The sequence below is a fragment of the Panthera tigris genome, chromosome B1 (assembly GCF_018350195.1).
Source record: "Panthera tigris isolate Pti1 chromosome B1, P.tigris_Pti1_mat1.1, whole genome shotgun sequence".
NCBI classification, from domain to species: domain Eukaryota; kingdom Metazoa; phylum Chordata; class Mammalia; order Carnivora; family Felidae; genus Panthera; species Panthera tigris.
In genome coordinates, this window is record NC_056663.1 from 115,685,409 (window position 1) to 115,706,810 (window position 21,402).

Consider the following 21,402-nt stretch of genomic DNA (forward strand, 5'->3'; position numbering starts at 1 on the left):
TATTCCTCCTAAACATGGTTTACATTATCTTCATGCATTTTGTTTCTCCCCCCTCATTTTCCTACAATTATTGCTTCCTCCTCTCTTCTTTATCTATATTAAACTTCTCTCTTCTCTCCTGTTGCAAACTACCAATATTCTTTCAATCTTCCTCTATCACTGTGTTGTCTCCACTAAAGTGGAGAACTCCTCCGTGTTTTAGCCACTATGAATGAGGGCTAAGTAAACCAAAGGTAATACCTGCAATGCCCCTGGCCAAGTAAGATGCCTTACACTGGGTGAGTATAGAAGTCTAACTGCTTATGCTGACCCTTTGTTTACCCACAGACATGACAGACTCTAACAAGATGATCATCAACTTGGCCCTCTTTGGCATGACTCAGAGTGGAAAAAGTTCTGCTGGGAACATTCTTTTGGGAAGCACTGACTTCCACAGCAGCTTTTCTCCATGTTCTGTGACCAAAGATTGCTGTCTGGGCCGCAGTTGTCACCTCTGTGGCTTCATGCGTCGAGGGGGGCAAGAGATAACCCTGCAGATCCAGGTGTTGGACACTCCAGGTTATCCACACAGCAGACTGACCAAGAAGCATGTGAAACAGGAGGTCAAGGAGGCCCTGGCACATCACTTTGGGCAAGCGGGTCTCCATCTTGCACTGCTGGTCCAGAGAGCAGACATGCCTCTTTGTGGACAGGAAGTATCTGACTTAGTCCAGATGATTCAGGTAATACAAAATAAGCAATTACACTAATGCCATTATTCCTATTTGAAGGACAATTATCCTAACAGGAAAGAACTATGACAATTTGATTAAAAGAGTAGTTTAAAGCAAGTTTAAAACAAGTGCTAGTCACATAGAAATTGTAAAAATTACTTGATCTTTCCCACCAAGAACCATTTTTACAATTTCCTTTAGAGGAATTCGGTTGGTAATTTTGCAGCTGGGCCATAGGACTCTACCCACCCCCCTAAAAAATAAGATGCTAACTTCAGAGGTTAACTAACCTCTGAATAAGTTTGTAAATGTGGTCTCCACTCGATCTGCATCAGAATCAACTGGGCTGTCATTAAAAATGCATATTCATCCAAGCCCCCACTGAAAGAGAATCACAAGAGTAGAGCCTGGGTATATGCATTTGCATAAATTTTCCATATATTTCTTAAAAACAGCCAAGCTTAAGAACTACTAAACTAAAACTAAAATACTGACTTGCATCCATTTAATATCAAGGGGACAATCTCTTTTTTTTTTTTTTCTTTTTTTGAGAGAGAGAGAGAGAGGGAGCGGGGAGGGGCAGAGTGAGAGAGGGAGAGAGAATCTTAAGCAGGTTGGGGAGGGGAGCGGTCTGATGCAGGGCTGGATCTCATGACCATAGGATCGTGACCTGAGTCAAAACCAAGAGTTGGACACTTAACCAACTGAGGTACACCCCTCCTTTTTAAGGGGACAGTATCTTACAGTTCACAAACAAATGGGTGTTCATTCACTGATTCAATCATTGCAAACTGTATTAGGCACCTGCACAGAGCTTAATGATTAGTGAACAGTACATGAGCCCTGCCCTCAAAAAACTTACAGTCTAGAAGAGATGAATAAACAAATATAAGACAGCGCCAAAGTAGTGTAATGTATGGACAGGGGGAAAGGAGGTTTCACTCTGACTTATATCATGGCAAACATGCACAGAAGATCTATGCTTTATTTTTTAGGAAAGAAATAAAGAATTTCAGATGCTTTGTGTGCCTCATCATCTGTAGGGCCACTAACTGATCCATGATAGCCAAGAGAAGACCACAGGGACCTCAGTGTGAACATAAATAACATATGCCACCTTTGCCTAGTGGTCCATTCACGTTTGTTTGTTCGTTTATTACAAGTCACTATCTTGGAAGCTTGTTCAGCTAGTCTAGGAGAGGAGCTGAAGATAGGGAGAGGTTCTGGGTATGGCTATAACCAGGAGATGGAGGGAGTAATACTTGCATACAGTATAGACATATATGAACCAGGCCCATGTAAAACCAACAATTCCTGGAAACTGCTCATTGAGCTGCTCCATTCCATTCAGTGTCTTGATTCTCTAGTCTGGGGCCAACCAAATTTAACTGCTGGACTTGACTAGCATTACTCAGTAGCCTTGCTTAGTCATTGAGATAAGAGAACTCATCATTACTAGAAGCTCTACAGGTAAATTACATGGTGAATAGAGAGCAGACATTTCTCTGATCATGATGTAGGGTTTGTTACACTTAAAAAGACAGTATACTTAGCTTCAAAGGAATATTTTCTTCCCTTTAACTACTAAAAGCATAAGATTGTTCTAAATGACACATTTTTTTTTTTAGTAACTGCATGGTTCTAAAAATGAAAAAAAAACATATCACAAAAAACTAGCGGAAAAAAATAGGGTGACAAGAGCATAAAAAAATAATCCTCATCATCCAACTCCTGAAAAATCAAGGACATGCTGTACAAAAGTAGAGAAGATGATTGCAATTAAGAAACAATGTGTAATCTAAGAAAACCCACAAACCTCCCCTAAACTATGAAAGCCTGCATGTCAAACAATATTTCTGGTAGAAACCAGATGGGGGAGAAACCTGTTGCTATTCCATCAGTGTAATTTTTTTAAGTGTATTTATTTATTTTGAGAGAGAGAGAGCGAGCGAGCAGGGGAGGGGCAAAGGGAGAGTGAGAGCAAGAGAATATCAAGCAGACTCCATACTATCAGCACAGAGTTCGATGTGGGGCTCAAACCCACCAACCACGAGATCATCACCTGAACCAAAATCGAAAGTCAGACGCTCAATTGATTGGGCCACCTAGGCACCCCACCATCAGTGTAATTTTTAAACAAGTTTTAAAATTCATTTAAAGCTGCCATTAAATAAATATTTGGCTTAAAGTATAGGTGGATGTAACTCAGTAAATTCAGTAAGTGCACGAATATTTCTCAAAAACTAACCTCTCTCCTTATGCCTCCAAATTTTTCTCTATGCTGGTACTATGCTTGGCCAAAAGGGGCATTTTAAAAGGCATACGTTTTAAAAACAGATTTTGTTTTCCAGTTTTAGGATATAGAACACTACTGTAATCCCCTATTTTTTTATACAAGAGAAGTTGATTCATACATGTCTCTCTCATCTTTGAAAAAGGTATCTGGCATACAGCCACCTTCTCCTACCACTGCCTTCCTTAAGCCAGTCTCCAGGTCATGACTTAAAGGCAGGGAGGAGATAGGCTAGAGTAAAACTCAGATCCAGAATTTTTTTTTTTTTTCTAAAATAAATATCTTTTCCCTCCCAGGAAAACTCAGCAGCCAAGATTTTAGTAATCTTCAGAGGGGCCCATGACCCCTGGGAGGCACTGCAGTCCTATTCTGGGCTTCCATAATAATTTTTGGTTGAAGATCGCCTATGCACAAGCTGGCTGTTTATGACCTTCTTCCTGAAGGTGCTTAAGTAACTGGTGGCAGCCATCTGGATGTGCTCACAGATTGGGAGCAGCTGCAGAATGTCTGAGTATTCAACAGGACCAACAGCTGTTAGGAAGCAGCAAGGAGTTGTTAAGGTCCTCTGGTTCCAGACACACCCTGGACTGCTTTTTCTTCCTGGTTTATGCAAAATGGGGAATGGAATATCTGCCTTCTCCCCTTTCCTCTCCTCCTTTCTGGGGGTGCTGCTCCCTGTCATGGAAGGAGTCAACAACGCCAATGCCAGAAAAGTAACCTCTTCTTTCCTGTACCTCCCTATTCCCTCTTTAAATGTCTCTTTTAATTTGTGCTCTTAATATTTTTTAGAGGGCTTATAGGCTGCCAGCTATGACAAATGAAACATTTCCCCAAATGATCCCTTTTTCTTTATTTATGTTAGGTCTTCGTAATTTATAGCAAAATGGTGGAGATGTCAGTGAGTCATCTCTCCGAAACTGGGAAATAAAGGGAATGATTCATCTAAATATTATCTGACTATCACTTGAATGTTATTTAAAAATCCACAAGTAATGAATCAGAGAATACAGAATAAAGTTACCTTAAGAAAAGTTCTAGCAAGCAGCCAAACTGCACAAGGAAGTGAATCCAGGAATTGACTAAAATCCAAATTCTTTCCACCATCAGGGCATCATGTGTTATTACTATATACAATCAGGTTTCAAGCATGTATTTTTGATTTAGACTGAACAACTCAAATGTTGATGTTATAGGTGTGGAAGGCCAGTGGAGGCCTGAAAATACTTAACAAACATAATGGGCTTAGTTGTTTAATACCATTTAGTTGAAAAATAAGCCTTGTTACAATTGTAGATATATGACTAAAAATGTTACTAAGAGTTTCTTGGCTTCATTTCCTCACTTATAAAATGGGGATAATTTTACCTATGTTAAAATTTTTTGGGTTATATTTAATGAATATAATGTGCTTGGCATTGTGCCTTACAGTAGGTTCGCAGAAAATTACTACCATTGTTATCATTTTTTATTACTGTCACTACACAAATTATAATGAGTCCTTATTCAAATGAATTACTAGATATGAGCAACCTATTATAGAGGTTAAGAGAACAGGTTCTATAGTAAGATATACTTGTGTTCAAGTTTCGGCTTACTTGTTTTGTGACCTTGGGCAAGTAATTTCTCTAGATTTCAATCTCTTAATTGGTAAAGTGGGAAAACAGCAGTGTCTCCTTTACTGGGTTATTTTCAGGACTAATTTCATATTATAACAGTAAATTAACTCAGACACTAGCACAAGGCGAGTGCACACCAAATGTCAGCTATGGTCATAATTTTGTTAGTATCTGTCTTATGCTAAAATTAGGACATGTTATTTGTAGCCTTCTTTGGGATTTTCTTGATAGATTTCAGAAGAAAATCAGAGTGAAATCAAGCATACACAGCCCTGATGTATAAGAATTTCCTTATTAATTTAGAAAAAAAATCTGGGAAGAAAATTCACTGGCTTACTAAGGTTAAAGTGAGAAGCTCTAATTTAGTGGAAAAGACATGGGCCTGGCAGTGAGGGGACCTCTGTCACAGGCCCAGGCCTGCCAACAATCAGCTGTGCGGCTTTGGCAAAGTCATTTAACATCAAAAGTCCACAATATCCTCATCTGTAAAATAAGGCAATTTGGACACATGATCTCTAAGGCTGAATATTCTCTGCATCTAACAACGTCTTATCATTCAGTTCTCTGAGAAGGTAATGTGGTGCTTTAAGTGGGATGAGAGTAAGGGAATAGTATGAAATATAAAGAATGGTCCTTATTGTCCTCCTGTTCCATGATAATTTTTCTCTCAGTTGATGTAATAGTTGGCTTTTTAAAATTTCCCCCCGAAAAAGTCCAGATGCTATGATTTCATCAACCACAAACAAATGGGGCAGGGCTGGTGAGGTCCTGGGAAAATGAACATAATTCCTGGAAAACAAAGTTTATATCCTAACTAGTTGTCCCAAAAGGACTAGATGGACTCATACCCATTAGCACTCTGAAACCAAACAATTCATGATTGATTGTAACATTTCCATCTAGCTTAGTACTATATTTAAATTATTAACACCAGATAACTTACATTAACTTATCTTGCTCTTGGATTTTTATGTGAGGTATCAATCAACTGTGATTATTCTTTCTCTGGGTCCACAGAGAACACGTTTGGCCACTAACACGATGACTATACACCAAGCGACACTACTTTCAAATAGTCAACTATTTTGCAGCCAAAAATCAATCTAAAGATTATAAGCTAAATCAACCATTCCCTTCTATTTTTGGCAGTAACTCAAAAGTGCAATTTCTCTCACAGTTTAGGACATGAGCATCCTTTCATAAATAATTATCAACATGTAAAAACTTCTGAGTGGTTGAACACATGGACTTTTAAGTGGTGTCGCACTTATAGATCCATTTTCCTTAGGTGGTTTAACTCATTTTTCCTGAATGTTATTATAGTTTAAAGTATAGGAAATGTCTGGTGGAGACAAAAACAGAATGTGTTAACGTTACAACCCAGAAAATCAGGAACTAAAGACATACCGTGAAAGTTATACCATTTAATGTAGTAAGTACTAACCAGCAAGAGAAGAATTCCATATTATATAACTCAGGAAGGGATCACTTGAGCCAAACAGTTTATTTAGCATGAATTTTTATTATAGTGATGTTTTAAAAATATTTAATGATAAATGTGGTTCATGCATCAACCAACACCCAGAGGGGAGGCCTGGGGGTAGCACTCAAGAGGTTAAGGTGTCTATTTATTAACTTGAATTAAACATTTCAATATCATAACAATCAATATAAACACATCAATCATGTACTTGGTGAATATCAGAACTGGCTCTAAATTTGAGAAACTTTCAGAGATAAGAACATTCAAGGATTAATAATTACACTTTATAGAAATAAAGGCCCAATACTATACAATTCCCAATAATGCTCAATCAGTCTCTTTACTTGGTGTGTCTTCACAGTCTGATAACTCTCTTCTTGATGCCTACACTCAAGGCATCATCACATGCTAGAAAACCCTTCCTCTAACGCTCACTTTCCACCTCCACCCCAAATTGGGCTAAATGTCTGCCTCTAAAGCACCAATATATTTTCTATCACAATACCTGCAATTAAACCAAATTGAAAGTATTTTCTTTCCTGCCTGCCCCTCTTCCTCAGTTTTAAGTTTAGGTAGTACAAACAATTCTCCACTAGACATAAGCAGAAAGTTTATCTGTCATGGTCCACTCTTTGTCCCTGGAACAAAGTAAACCCCCAATAACTATTTGCAGAAGGAATAAATCACCTAGAATTCTTTTTAAAGTTCAAATTCCCAGGATCCATCCCTAAAGATTCTGATGCATTTTTAGCAAGCATCCCAAGCAGTTCTGATGTAAATAACCCAAGAATCTTTTTATTCCCAGAATCTAAATCTATTTAGCACTTCATTAATTTTTCAGCCATTTGTATTAATTTGCTAGGGCTGTTGTAACAAGGCTGCACTACCTGGGTGGCTTTTAAGTAACAGAAATTTATTGTCTTTCAATAAATTTGGAGGCTAGAAGTCTGAAATGAATGTTAGCAGGGTTAGTTCCTTCTGAAGGCTATAAGTAAAGAATCTATCCAAGAGTTCTGTCCTTGGCTTATGGATGACTGTCTTTATGTTTACATGGCATTTTCCCTTTATTCTTATCTTTGTCCAAATTGCTGTTTTATAAGGACACCAATCACATTGGATTAGAGGCCCACTCACAATGACCCTATTGTCAAATAAAGTCACATTCTGAGGTATTAGGATTTCAACATATGAATTTGGAGGGGGGTGGGTACACAATTCAACTCACAACACTAGTTTATTTTGCAATGCTTTGATCTTCTCTCACAAGGAACATGTTACAACATACTGAATATGACAAATTTTGCTATGTCACTTTTAGGTAAAATGTGATCTTGAAATTACACATATATTAGATTTACACAAGAATTATCCTTTTTACAAGTTAGGTTAGTTAAGATTTTGCTAATTTGTGTTCTGAAGGCACATAAGAATATGCCTACTAAAGTACTTTTTTAAAAATCCTTTTGTAAAGTTTAGAATCTGTTAAAAGTAATTATTCATTGAATGTACTGATCTTAAAATTTCAATTCAGATTTTCTTCAAGCAGGGCATTTTTAGAACTAGATACATATAAGTATTCTATGGTATAGACAAATTTTAAACAGATATGAGGAAAATTTTGGACTTACTCACTGAGAAAAGTGTTTCTGAATTTAAAACACAAAATGCAGACTACATGCAAACCCACGAGAACTACAGAACAAAAGAGAAATTTTATAGGAAAGTACCATTTTATGTCCCAAAGATTAAACTTCAAAACTAAAGACTCAAAACAAATAAATAAAACCCTAAACCTTCTATTTGAGATGACAGTGAGGTCTACATTCCAAATTAATCCAACCAATATCTAGTGAGAGTTTACAATGTGCCAAAGCTTTGACTTACATAGTAAGGCATAGACTCTGCCTTCCAAAAGCTACTGGTCAAGTTAGAGAGATAAATGTGTAAACAAATAGTCTGATAAATGCCAGACTGTACCAGGAATTTAGTTGGTAACCGTGGTCTCAAGATGTTTAAGTATATTGTCCCACATTTGCCGTATTTTCTATTATTTACATGTCTTGACTCCTTATTCCCTTCCTCCTCCCTTCCTTCCTTTCCTTCTCCCCTTTTCTCTCTTCCTTTCATTTGCAGTTTTTCAGTCTTATAAATACCAATCCAGTATTTGCTACATACATTGAAAATAGTTTCCCAAACCATCTTTCAATTTTCTCAAGAATTTTTAAACCAGTTTGTCCTGATATCCCTCTATGGATTTGTATTCAACCTCTCTATACATCAGTTTCTCCATATTTAATGGAAATAATACTAGTATCTTCCACAAAGCATTATGTTGAATTTCAAAATAAATAAAGCATGTAAAGTACCTAGCATAATATCTAGCACTAAATAGTAGTTGTTCTTCCTTCCTTCTTCTGATTACTAGAGGTCCTGGATATTTCTTGTTATGTTCATTCCTAAGTATTTTATATCTTTCCAAAAACTCAAAAATAAATAAAACCCTAATAAACTTTCTATTTGAGATGATGGTGAGGATCTAAATTCCAAACTGCTATTATAAACTGGTAGCAGATTTGAAAATATTTTGATAATGAGAATATTTGGAATGAATGGAATGTCATTTTACTTTCACAATGCCATGATTTCATATAACTTTGTAAATATTTTAAAAAGTTAAATGGTTATTCCTAGACACTTTCCATGTTGTATGAACAATTTGCCACATGCTGGCATTTCTGCTTTACATCAGCTTATTTTCACCAAACAAGAATTTATTATATAACCAACTTCCATATATCACTAAACAAAGGAACACCAGTCTTCAATGTTTTTCAACCACAGTAGAGGAAGTCATTTGATAAACTGGACTTGATTCTAAGCATGTGAAGTGAAGAGGATGCGAGTGAATCACAATATTTTGTAGCTGTTTCAAATCACTAAATGCAATTTGATCTTAACTTTTCCATTGTATGACATCTGACTAATCAATAGATTGTAACCAGATTATATAATTACAAATCCTTAGAAGACACTTTTGGTTATCATGGTAACACAACATTTCTACAAAAAGAATACGACAATTCCCTTGGCCCAAGTCCTCTGACTTAAAGGAATTCAGTGGTTCTAACAGCTCTAGGTTGGCAGGCAAGTAGAAATTATTGCTGAATGTTATAAATGTAATTGTATCATATGCAGCATTAATAACATGCAGTTCTGAAATTGTGTATACATAAATTGTAAGAGCAAAATGAAATGGAGAATTAAAGCCTTTTTTTTAACAAAATCCACCCATCTCTATCCATTTACTTACATTATTTGACCCCATCTTCACTTTCCATTGCATATATCAATTTTTAGTAACATAATGACATCCAGATCTGTTGCCTATGTTGGACCGTAACTCCTTTGCTTGTGTTTGAGGAATATAGGCCAAGGCAAATAGCCATTTAACTTTCTCTCTCTTTCAGGAACTTCTAGGACATGCTTGGAAGAATTACACTGCCATTCTTTTCACCCATGCAGAAAAAATAGAAGAGGCTGGGTTCAGTGAAGATAAATACTTGCATGAGGCCTCCGATACACTGCTAACACTGCTAAATTCTGTACAGCACAGATATATTTTCCAGTATAAAAAAGGAAACTCACTTAATGAACAAAGAATAAAAATCTTAGAAAGAATCATGGAATTTATAAAAGAAAATTGTTACCAAGTTCTTACCTTTAAATAAAATTTAGATAAAGGGAAAAGAGCTTTGGGCTTTAGAGTCAGAAACCTTGTTTCAAAAGTGCCTTTGTCAGAATGGTTGAGGACTGTCAGAATTCTCATAGCCTGCTACTGAGAGTGTACATTGGTATAACCACTTTGGACAACTGTTTGGCTGTTAAAAAGAAATTAAAGGAAACAAGACTTCTAATGCAAATCCTATGATACAGCAATTGACCTATAATTATATATCCAGCAGAAATGTGTAGATTTGTACACTAAAAGACATGTATGTACAAGAATGCTCTTGGTAATACTATTCATAATAGCCAAATAGCTACCAGTAATTATCCAAAAGTCCATTAACAGGAATATAGATAAGCAAATTGAGGTATATTCGATGGAGTATTTATATAATAATGAGAATGAGCAAACTACAACCACATGTAACAATACTAATTGTCCAAACATAAAATTGAATGAAATAGTATATACTATATTATTCCATTTGTATAAAGTTCAAAAACAGTCAAAACTGATGTAATATAAACTACTCTGATGTTAGGAGAGGTCACTCTTGGGGAGGGGACGGTGAGCATGCACTGGGCAGCTTCTGAGAGTCTGGTAATATTTAGTTTTTTGATCTGGAGGTTGGTTTGAGTACTCACTTTGTAAAAATTCAATAAACACTTTTGATTCATGAACTGTTTAGTATATATATTTGAATGAAATTTAAGATGAATCAATTATCTATATTTTAAAAACTAGTTCCACCAATTACTTGATGCTAGACAACGAAAATTATTTAATCCTGTGAAAGGCCTCATTTGGAATATCTAATGGATAGTTACTGTAATGATGCTCAATAAATGTTAACTTTCTTTTCCACTTTTTTATAACCTGTGGTTCGTATTTAGGGTTGGAAATATAGGTAAAAATTCAGAGCCAAGCCCTGCAGCACAAACAAGGGTAACAATATTACTGTAATAACCAAATAAGAATAAAGCCTGGACTTAAAAAGAGGCCTCCTCTACCTTTTAAAGTTGGTCATGTTGGCTTAGTAGAGACGATGGTCTAAAAGGCAGCAGAGAGGACTGAAGGAAAATAATTCTAGTCAATCATAGCCAAGTCTATCACCAAATCAAAATTGGATCATCCTCATGTTTAACATTGGTATATGAGCTTTATAATTTATAAAACTTTCACTAAAATAGTTTCCAATTTACAAACAGTTTGACCTCACGAAATTAATTTGTAAGTTGTTTTAAGTGTGCAATTCACTGTATTTCCTATTAGAAACAGGATTGTAGCTCATGATTATCCTCCCAGACTAGTCCTCATAAGCCTACTTAATGCTTAATTTTACCTGAACTCTAGCACAAATGGTATTAGAAAGCCTAACACCAAAATTTGTAAAATGCTTCTATGTGAAAGCATAATTCGAATTCCAACTTGAAACAGTATCTCTATTTCTCTGCAGGGCCCAACAACGGGGCTGAGTTTAAGAACTAAATAGGAATTGACACTTCCTCAGGGGTTGCTCTCTTCATGACAGATAATGAGATTTGAGGCTGCGAAGCTGAAACTGAAGTGAGTGGCGAAGGGAGTGGAAAATTCAGGTATTAAGTCCTTCATATCTTTCATTCATGTGACATCAGCTAACTCTTCTAGGATATAAATAATACTAGTTTCAGGAAAGATAGGTTGTGGAGAACATTCAGGGGTTCAAGACCTCTGAGGCCAACCTGATTAATACAGGAAAGGTGCCTCCAGTTTCAAAGAGGAAGACTTCTGTGATGTTTTCCCCTAAATTATGTTTTATATTTGTGTGTGTACAAACACACACACACACACACACACACACACACACACACACACATATATATATAAATAAAAACATATGTACATTTACATAACTCCCTAAATGTGATATGACATATTTGACTTTCTTTTAGTAGTCTTCTGCTCTGCTTTCTTGGTCCGCTTTTACCTCTCTCCTCCTTCCATCTCTCCTCTTCATGCACATCAGCCAATTAGAGAGAGTTCATGTCAACAAAGAGCACCATTCATATTTTCCTGCTAGTCCAAGTAATCACACATGGAATACACACAAACACATGGAGGACTTTTGCCTTTTTAAAAAACATTTCATATTATACTCTCTACAACATCTTTTTTTCACTTAATACAACCTCATAAAAATTCCTCCAACTCTAAAAAGTAGCTTAAATTCATCCCTTTTTACATTTCAGTGTATTTATAACAATTTGTACAACTACTCCTCTATTGACGTGCACTCCAGTTTTTGTCACCAAGAGTCATGCTCTGACAACTATTCGTGTGTGCGTGTGTGTGTGTGTGTGCATAAGATTGACGTTTTCCTGTAAGTTATATTTCCAAGAGTGGAGTTTCTGGGTTGAGGTATACATACCTTTTAATTTCAATATATCTTACCCAGTTTCTTTTCATAGTGTCACAAACTTTATTTACACCAACATTTGAGTACCCTTTCCTGTATTTTTGTCATCAGTTGGTGTTATCACCTTAAATACCTACTGCTAACACCAGTTTGATAAATGTTAAATTATCTTACCTTAATTTGCATTTCCCAAACTACTATTCAATTAGACTATCTTTATAAGCACGCTGCTCATTTAGATTTGCTCCTCTATGAATTGCCTCTTCACATTATCCTTTTTATCATTTTCCTATTGGATTACTTCTTATAATGATTCTTTGCTTGACCAAAACTCTAGTCAGGCTTAAACGTCTTCTAGGCCCGCCTGTGCATTTCCTTGTAAAATCTAGTCTTAGCAAGAATTCTGATACATTAGTTAAACCAGAACCCTCGACCCTCAGTATCTGATCAGGTTCCTCATCCTCCATCAACTCCAAAGTGACCACTGATTCCCCACCCTGCTCCTTGGGGTGTAAATTCATATCCTTGTCAATTCTCACACTTGGCTGTGCAATATCTGGAGTTGAATCCAATCTGTCTCCCGACTCTAACATCCCACTGCAGTAGTACTTATACCTATCTACACAGTCCTGAATAAAGTCTGCCTTATCATCTTTAACAAGTGTCACTGAATATTTTTTTTAACACTCCCTGCTTGGCAAAATAGAAGAGCTCTCTGTACACTACGGATATTAGTCTTCCATCTGTCTTTCACATTGCTATTTTTTCCCTTCTATTATTTATCCCTTAACTTCATGAGAATTTATGCCAAACTAAATTTGTGAATTTTCTTATACTCATATACTTCTATGTATTTGATACAAGATGTGGTTTTAGTTTCATTTCTTTCAGATGGGTAATCAATTATACTTTCTCTAGTTTACTAAATAATTCATCCTTTTCCTACTGAAGATAGACAGACTGAGGTAGGTAGATATATAGAGAGAAAGATATCTCCTTTATTTCTGGATCTATTCTGGATTCTTATTTCTTTCTGTTATCTATTTTACACCGCCGATACCAGAATGATTTAATTAAAATGGCTCTGTATCATTCCTTGATATCTAGAAGTTTCTCCTTTTTGAAAATATTTTGCTAGATATTCTCAGGCATTCATTTATGTATTTTTTAGATTTTTCCTAATTAAAAAAAACTTGTGTTATGAAAAATATTTTGTGATATTAAATTCTCCCATGTAAGCATATTGGATGTTTCTCCATCATACTTTATGTTTAATTATTTGATATTACTGTATTTCTTGCAGTTTTCTTTTCCTTTACCAAATCAGTTTTGCTGATCCTTGATAATTTCAAAGTTCTACTCTGATATGCATTAAGGATTATTTCCTTATTTCTGAATTCAGAATCAAGCACTATTTGTTTGACAAGGTAACAACTACTTCCCTAAGAACTTTCTTTCCATAGAGCATTATGCCCTCACCAACTAAGGTAAGACCTGTAGAACACTTTCATTTTCTCCCTATCCTTATCTCCTTCCCATGTCCTACCTAGGAAAGAGGGCTTTGGAATGCTTCTCCTTTCCCCCTATTACCAGATTTTGCTAAGACATTTAATTCAAGATTTTCCTGACAGATTGCCCCTTCTGTTCAAAAGTACTTTCTTACCAATTACATTGACCATTCCTGGTAATTTATCATTTTCTCTTTCAACTTAATATACAAATATTAGAAGGTCCATTGCTCACCACTGTTTCCATCTTTCCTCATCTTTCTTGTCAGTGTGTTTTCCCTAATATACTCTTAATTCTAGTACAGTATCCAAGAGGCATTAAACTCCAGACTTGTTCTTCCATGTGCTCTTATGCAGCAGCAATTCTAACTCCTCATAATAATCAGCATAGTGCATGTACAGAAGTAAGTTGTTAGTTGGTAGTGGGGTAGTTGAATCAAAAGTATGGTGAGACACCACAGTGAACATCTTGTTGCTGTGCTGTACTCTACTTGAAGTTGGATTGTTTAGCTTTTTTTTTTTTTTTTTTTTTGATGACAGTGCATGTGTATCCATTGAATAAACTAATCATAACTGGAGATAATTACAACTTGTCACAAAAGAACCATGTGACCAAAATTAGCTCTACGTAAAAGAAATGATATCCAGAAAGTTCATCTTTGGTGTCCTGCCACCTATCCCATTAGTCCATAATTTGCAATCTTCCCTCATGTCCCTTCAGAGGCCCAAACTATATGCTATTCTCACCTGGAAGACAAAATTCTCTACCAAACTTTGTATTTGAAAGTTTTGAACATTTTAGAGGACTGGAAGATGGTATACTTGATATTTTTGTGTAGCTGAGTTTAGAGTCTCATTAGCACATACCATCTTGGGACATTGGTGATTCACCCCTAATACTCATTAGCTCTGACCTTTACTAGGTTTATTCTTCTAAATAGATTACCTCAATTAGCAATTTCAGATTTGCTTTTACTTATGTTTATACTCTGCCATATTTTTCATTAAGAATTTGTTTAGATTTTCTGTTCTACTGTGTTTCAGGCATATTACCAATGTGCCTCAGGCACATTCAGGTATATTCTTTATAAAAGGCCAATGTTTTTAAATGACATAGCTATTCCCCAAATCTTCAAACCTTATTTTTAAAAATAAATGTATTCATAAGCACCTGAAGTTTTTGTTTTCCATTTATGTGCTGTTTTAAGAGAAAATGTTATCTTTTCATATGACAACTGAAGTTTTAGAAAAAGGTTATTTTTACCAACATTATTATTCTCTTTTGTTAACCTCTAAAAGTGACTTTTACTTTGTATTTTTCTTAAATCTTTTTCAAAGAGAAATCAAATTGTGGTGTTGATTTTGGATAACTCCTATACTGTTCTTTCCACATTCCCCAGGTGTAAAAAGTTGAATGGGTTTTAAACTAACAAGTATCAGCCAAATATGCAATCTTAGAGCTGAAAAGTTAAGTGGATGTTATGTATTGAGAGCTTTTCTCTACTGGGATGTATAATATTCTAATGAGGCAATTTACAAAAACAAATGTAAAACTGTTAAGAGCAACCTTGATATGAAGGCTCTTCACAAAAATGCCACTGCAGAAATGAGCAGACATTAATAATTGCTATTTGAACAATTCTTCAGGTATTATGTAGCAATGGGAAAGGCAAGGAAGAGCAGTTAGCTCCTTCATTAAAAAGGATTATTCTTTTTTCTTACAATTATTGAGTCCCAGGCTTGTTTCTGCTGCTGTTGCTAAGGACAATAGCCTGCCAGATAGGAAATGATGTTGATGGAGACATAAAATAACACTTACACACATATTTTACTAAAAAATCCAGAGAATTGGGAATAGTGTATGCTAGGCGGGGGGTGGGAGTAAGGAAGGGGAAGGAAAAAAAAATAAACAAGGGAATACATAAGGGTGAAAAAATATAATATACAATAATTAATTCACACTCTGAAATTCCAGATGGCTCACTTTCAAACCAGCAATTATTTCAGTGTTCTGGGTCCTTTTTCCAAATTTTTTTTGGAGTTATACCCCTATGAATTATCTCTGCCAAGATTTATCCAAAGGAAAAAACAGAACTATAAAAAGTGCAGTAAGCAAGAATGTGTAAGCCACTCTTTTTCATTCCCACAAGTTGGTATCTGAATGTCTGGTTTTGTATAGAGTATATTAGCCATCAGTTACCTTCCTTCTTGTCATTATCACTGCAAATTTTGGGATTATCATCCAAACAGTACTGCAAATGAGGTGTAACTATAGAGTTGCTCCTGGATTAAATAATTAAATATTACTTATATCTATCTATATCTATCTATCTATCTATCTATCTATCTATCTATCTATCAGAACTTAGTGACTTCTCTCATAGGTTGGCTTTTGGGATGGCCAGTCAGGATCAGTGCCCTCAACAGTACACTATTCATAGAATCAAGCCAACTGCTACCAGCAGAAGCAGCCTTGTTTTACCAAGAGATTCTTCCTAAGAACTTCTGCAACAAAAAGAAGAAAGTTGGTAAATTATCTTTGTAACCAACCACTCCAAAGCAATGTTAAATGAATGATCTCACTTCTCTCTTTAGAATCTCTTAAATACTCCACTAAAGGAGTCACCCTAATCTCCTTACATGAACTACTACAGTTTAGGGAGTTTATCACTATCTTTCCCTAAGGTTTAAACAGAAGAAAAGTTGTTTCTCATGCAAATACAAGAAACCACAGGGCATTTAAGTGACACATAAGGTAGTATATTGTAATGGAGAAGAGCACAGGATTAGTTAAAAGCTGGAAGATGATCTAGGTTTCAGCTAGTTACACTAAGCACAGGCATTTATTTAACTTTTCTGTTGGTTCTTTAGGGTAAAATGAAATGGCTGGTCTACCTCTATAGAGTTAAGAAACAGATAAGATGTGTGAAACTATTTTGTTAGCTATAAAGCACTAAATATCTTAATAATAATTCTATAATAAAAATCCATAATAGCAGAGAAATATGAATATACTCCCCTCCCCCAACTTTTGTTAGAAAAGGGCATGGTTTATTCCTTAATTGAAATTTTGGAGAGTAAAGGTTTCTCCACAGAACAGTAATTTGCAATATTATTGTTAGTTGAGTTACATTAATTTTCCTCCATAGTTTTTATTTGGTATTTTGGTGATAAAGTTTTAGTTTTTTACATTGTTGCATAATGCTCAGAGTGTCACAGTTTATGTGGCTAAAGTATACCCTTAGTATTGAGCACTTCTGATATTTTTATATTTTTAAAGATACAACATATAATTTCCCTGGAAAGCTGAGGTATACTCATATCCTTTTAATGTTCCTGTTACACGCAATAGTGATATGCTTCCCCACTGACCAAGAACTTGAAAAGAGAATTGCTTCTATTCATAATAAACTAAAACACAATAGTGAGAAATATTGTCTTCCTAGTATAAGAAAATTGCAAAACTATTTAAAACTTTATCATTAATATTACACCAGTCAAAGGGCATCAATGAACATGAATGGTATCTAAATATCTAAACAACAGATTTTGAGAGACTAAGAGAAAAATTACCAGGTGTACTCACAACTGCAAAGAAAAGACCTCCTCCCCCCCCCCCCCCCCCCCACTTGCCGTTCCCGGAACCAGCCAGGGCGTGCCCAGTTGTGGTCTGACCTAAAGGCGGGAACCAATCAAGTTCTGCTGAGTGTTCAAATTTAAATGTCAACCAATAACAGCTCTGTAACTGCAAAAAAAATCCCTAACTTGTTTGTGCCTGTCTATAAAAGAAGCTGTAAGATTCTCACTCGGGGCCTCTTAGCATCACCGGCAATGAGTGCACGGAGGACCGGGTTCGAACCTGCAATAAACGACCCTTGCCGCTTGGCTTTGACTCTGGACTCTGGTGGTTTGTTTTCAGGGGGCATATCAATTTCAGTTGGAAATTTTCAGTAATGTAGTAATGAACATCTCCAGCAAGGTAACAGATACTATATCTGGTACAAAAAAAATAATAGAGTCTGTTAAAAAACAGGACCTCAGTCTGTATGAAATATTCCTTAAGATACTCTGCTCAATTCATATACACTGAGTAACGTTCTGAACAAGAATTTAACTTCTCAGGAAATCTCAAGAACACTAGTTTCTGGAAAAGGAATATCTCTATTATAAACTAATATCAACATGATATGTATCTATTATATTCTAGGAACTGTCTTAAGTACTCTAGGTACTAAACTCCCACACTCTTCACAACTCTAAGGTAAGTACTTCACCCATCTTAAACAAGGGGAATAAAGTACATAAAGGCTAAACAGTTACCCTAGCTTACATATGCATTTAAGTTGTAGAGCCAGAAATCAAAACTAGATAATCTGGTGTCAAAACCAATACTAAGCTCTTTGGATATCTTAGCATCTCTGACAGTCATCTACAAATGCAGGCTTTTGGACCTGCAAAGCCAAGGCCAAGACTCTGGGACCTGGTTAAACTCACTAATGTTGCTTGACACAGTCTTATCCACACCCTCTGTCTTGCTGACATGCTTCTTATTAAACTTCAATGAGTTACTTTGAATATTCTGTAGATAGTCTAAATAGAAATTTATATATTTTTAAAAAGCAATGATAAATTATCTGTTTGGTGGGCACTTATTCTTGTATCCTAGAGTACGTAATGCTTTTAGTGAAAGCAAGGCGGAGAAAAAATTTTCAATTTTATATTAAAATCAACATGCCCTGAAAATGACTAATCTCAAAGCAATAATACACATGGAATTTCTAAATATAAGAAAAGTTAGTACTCCCAATATTCACTGTAAGATAGTGGGCCAATCTTGCTTAAGAAAGCATCATGTGATTGAGTCAACTTCATTGATTTATTTTTTTCTGGTTTAAATAGAGGCTGAAAGGCACCAACTGTTTAGGCTGTGACCTAACACTATCTTCTACCGTTGAAATCCTTAAAGGGCTGAATACTAGTCAGAAGCCAAAAGGTTTATGTACAGTTCACTACCAATGCCATTTTTGTTGTTGATTCCGTAAGAGCTCTCTTATCCCAGTGAGACAAATAAAATAGAATTCTTCTTCCTGTAAAAACAATGACTAATAATGGGGCTACATTGATGACTTGATTAATGTTATATGTAATTTTAAAACCTGGGAATAAATATTTCAATTATCTAAGTAGTTGAAACATTCTTTAATTTATATTAGAATATTTAAAGAAATATAATTGGGAAAAATTAGAAAATACAGAATCACGAAAGATTTTATCACAGTCTTATTTCCAAAAGAATAACTTATCCTGAGTACAAAATAACTTTTGAGTTTCATTTGTGTTTACTTGTCAATTGTTGCTATTGATGCTCTGTTAATATTTGGTTTTTCAGCAAGAAGATAAAACTGGCCTACCAGAACTCCATGGACTTAAATAAATGAAATTTAATTATACCTTTCATAAGCTGGCATGCAGGGTTGTTTTAAATTTATTTTGCCTCTCTTTCTGATTAGAGACTATAAGCAGCTAGATATTGTATGTATGATTTTTTTTTCAAACAATATCTATACTCCTACCTCCAGAGATGCATTTCTTTTTGGTAGCCCTCATCAGTCATCATCTCAAGGCTGGTGAACTTGAAAGCTCATAATTCCTAAGTTAATTTTCATTGTTCCTACAATATCTGTAAGATGAGTGAAAATAGGCATTTGACACCTTAATACATATATATGTTAACTTTGGTAACAATTTCTTTTAACATACCGACAGTGTGATGGTACATGAAAAAGCAAAATAAATTGATCTTAAATACTCTTCTAAAAGTAACAATCTATAAATAATCTTGTATTAGGTACCCAAAGAATCTTTATAATCACCTAGACTAAAAAATTTAGACTGCTGCTTTTACATCAATTCATTGGAAAGTGTATCGGCAACACTTTGCAAAATGTTTATTCTTTATAGTTAGTTGAAATTTATTACTAATTATTTTGTCAAATGGAAAGAAAGTTCAGTATACAACTGAAAATTTCACTCTTAAAAAAAGTCACCTTTACAGGCTCTGATTACTTTGGTAAGCAACAGCAATAATGTTGAAGTACCACATCTCCTAGCTTTTATGATGTTTGGCTCTCTAGTTGGCCATTTTCAATATTATTACAATATGATTAATTAATAAGACTGACAAAAATTCCAACTTGTCACTTTTGAAGAGGAGAGGATATTTATAATACAGACACACAATATACTAAAAATCCAAAGGCTTAAAATTTCATGTACCATGTGCCTACAAACAGGAAACTAAATGTTCATCTAGTTCAAGTTATTTAAATGTACCAAGAAAAATAATCTGCTAACCAACATCCCTGCTAAAAAATAAACAATCACAAAACATAGTTGATTTCTTTCCTACATTATACAGGAGCAAAAATTGTAAGTAAAAATGTAGTGTTTCTTTAACTGACTGAAAATAATATATACCTGATTAAAAGACTAGTCAAGTCTAGAAGAGAAATAACATAAAAAAGCCAGTTATATTTTAGGCACAAGTGACAAATATATTTCTTTTTATTGTTATTAAAGTTTTCTCCAATGTATTTCAGTAAATGAGTATTTTATTTTATTTTATTTTATTTTATTTTATTTTATTTTATTTTATTTTATTCCACTGTTGGTCATAGTTTGAGCCCTACACACTCCCTTCCCTTTCACCTCAAAGGGAACTCCTTTGTATGTAGCCACACACTCATCATTAGTGCAGAGATCTGGCTGGATCTGCTCCCAAATCTTCTTCTTAGGATTTAGCTCCTTGTCAGGCTCTCCTATTGAGGAGAAGAAAAAAAAAAAAAATTACATAGCTAAAATATGAAATAAATTATCCAGAGAGATTTCTAGTGTATTTTAACACTTACTTTTAACATATACTTTATTTTTATGACATGAGAAGTTTATATTTTTGATTTGTAAAATAAAGCATTTGACATTTCCTAACATGCCTTCTCCTTTGGCATGTTTAGTTGTGATTTTTAACAGATATCCCTGCAGTTGAAGAGGATACTTTTAAAATAACATTCTCTCCTAATGATGACTTGAGCCCTCACACTCAATGGGAGAATCAGCAGAATCTGTAGGATCTTATTTGGAATTGACATTCTCTATTCCTGTTAATTTTTTTAAAATTCTTTTAAACATTTATTTATTTTTAAGAGACAGAGAAAGACAAAGCATGAGCAGGAGAGGGGCAGAGAGAGACACACACACACACACAATCCAAAGCAGTCTCCAGGTTCCAAGCTGTCAGCACAGAGCCCAATGTGGGGCTTGAACTCACAAATTGTGAGATCATGACCTGAGCTGAAGTCAGACGCTTAACTGACTGAGCCACCCAGGCGCCCCTATTCTTGTTTGTTTTTAAATTTTCTTTTTGTTTCACTGGAAAGGAAAGATGATGCTCAGTTCTAAATGTTAAAAATGTAAAAATTGCTTTGTTGAAATAAAACTATACACACACACAAGTATTTTGACATCTCCTTACAAATGTTCAAGATTACTTTTTACTCTTATAATAAATATTTTTGCAGGTAATACAGCAAAAAGAACTTATTCTCCAAACTATTAAAATGAAAATATAAGATACTCATTTTATCATTATATATAAAGAAAAACTGTGA

General features: G+C 35.0%; 2 protein-coding genes across 6 annotated transcripts in view; one reads left to right on the top strand and one right to left on the bottom strand.

Annotated features, from left to right (window-relative positions):
• Nucleotides 1-329: 329 nt before the first annotated feature.
• On the top strand, nt 330-9,833 carry GIMD1 (GIMAP family P-loop NTPase domain containing 1). Its single transcript, XM_007080934.3, has 2 exons — nt 330-722; nt 9,573-9,833. The coding sequence occupies exons 1-2, from the start codon at nt 330-332 to the stop codon at nt 9,831-9,833; spliced, it is 654 nt and encodes a 217-aa protein (XP_007080996.1).
• A 10,516-nt stretch (nt 9,834-20,349) lies between these two features.
• The window catches only part of AIMP1 (aminoacyl tRNA synthetase complex interacting multifunctional protein 1), a 38,853-nt gene continuing 37,800 nt past the window's right edge, over nt 20,350-21,402 (bottom strand). For all 5 annotated transcript variants that reach the window (XM_042984078.1, XM_042984079.1, XM_007080935.3 and 2 more), the window contains exon 7: nt 20,350-20,553. In XM_042984078.1, coding sequence (XP_042840012.1) covers nt 20,387-20,553 — 167 coding nt within the window. In that variant the 3' untranslated portion in view covers nt 20,350-20,386. The remainder of the gene's footprint in view (nt 20,554-21,402) is intronic.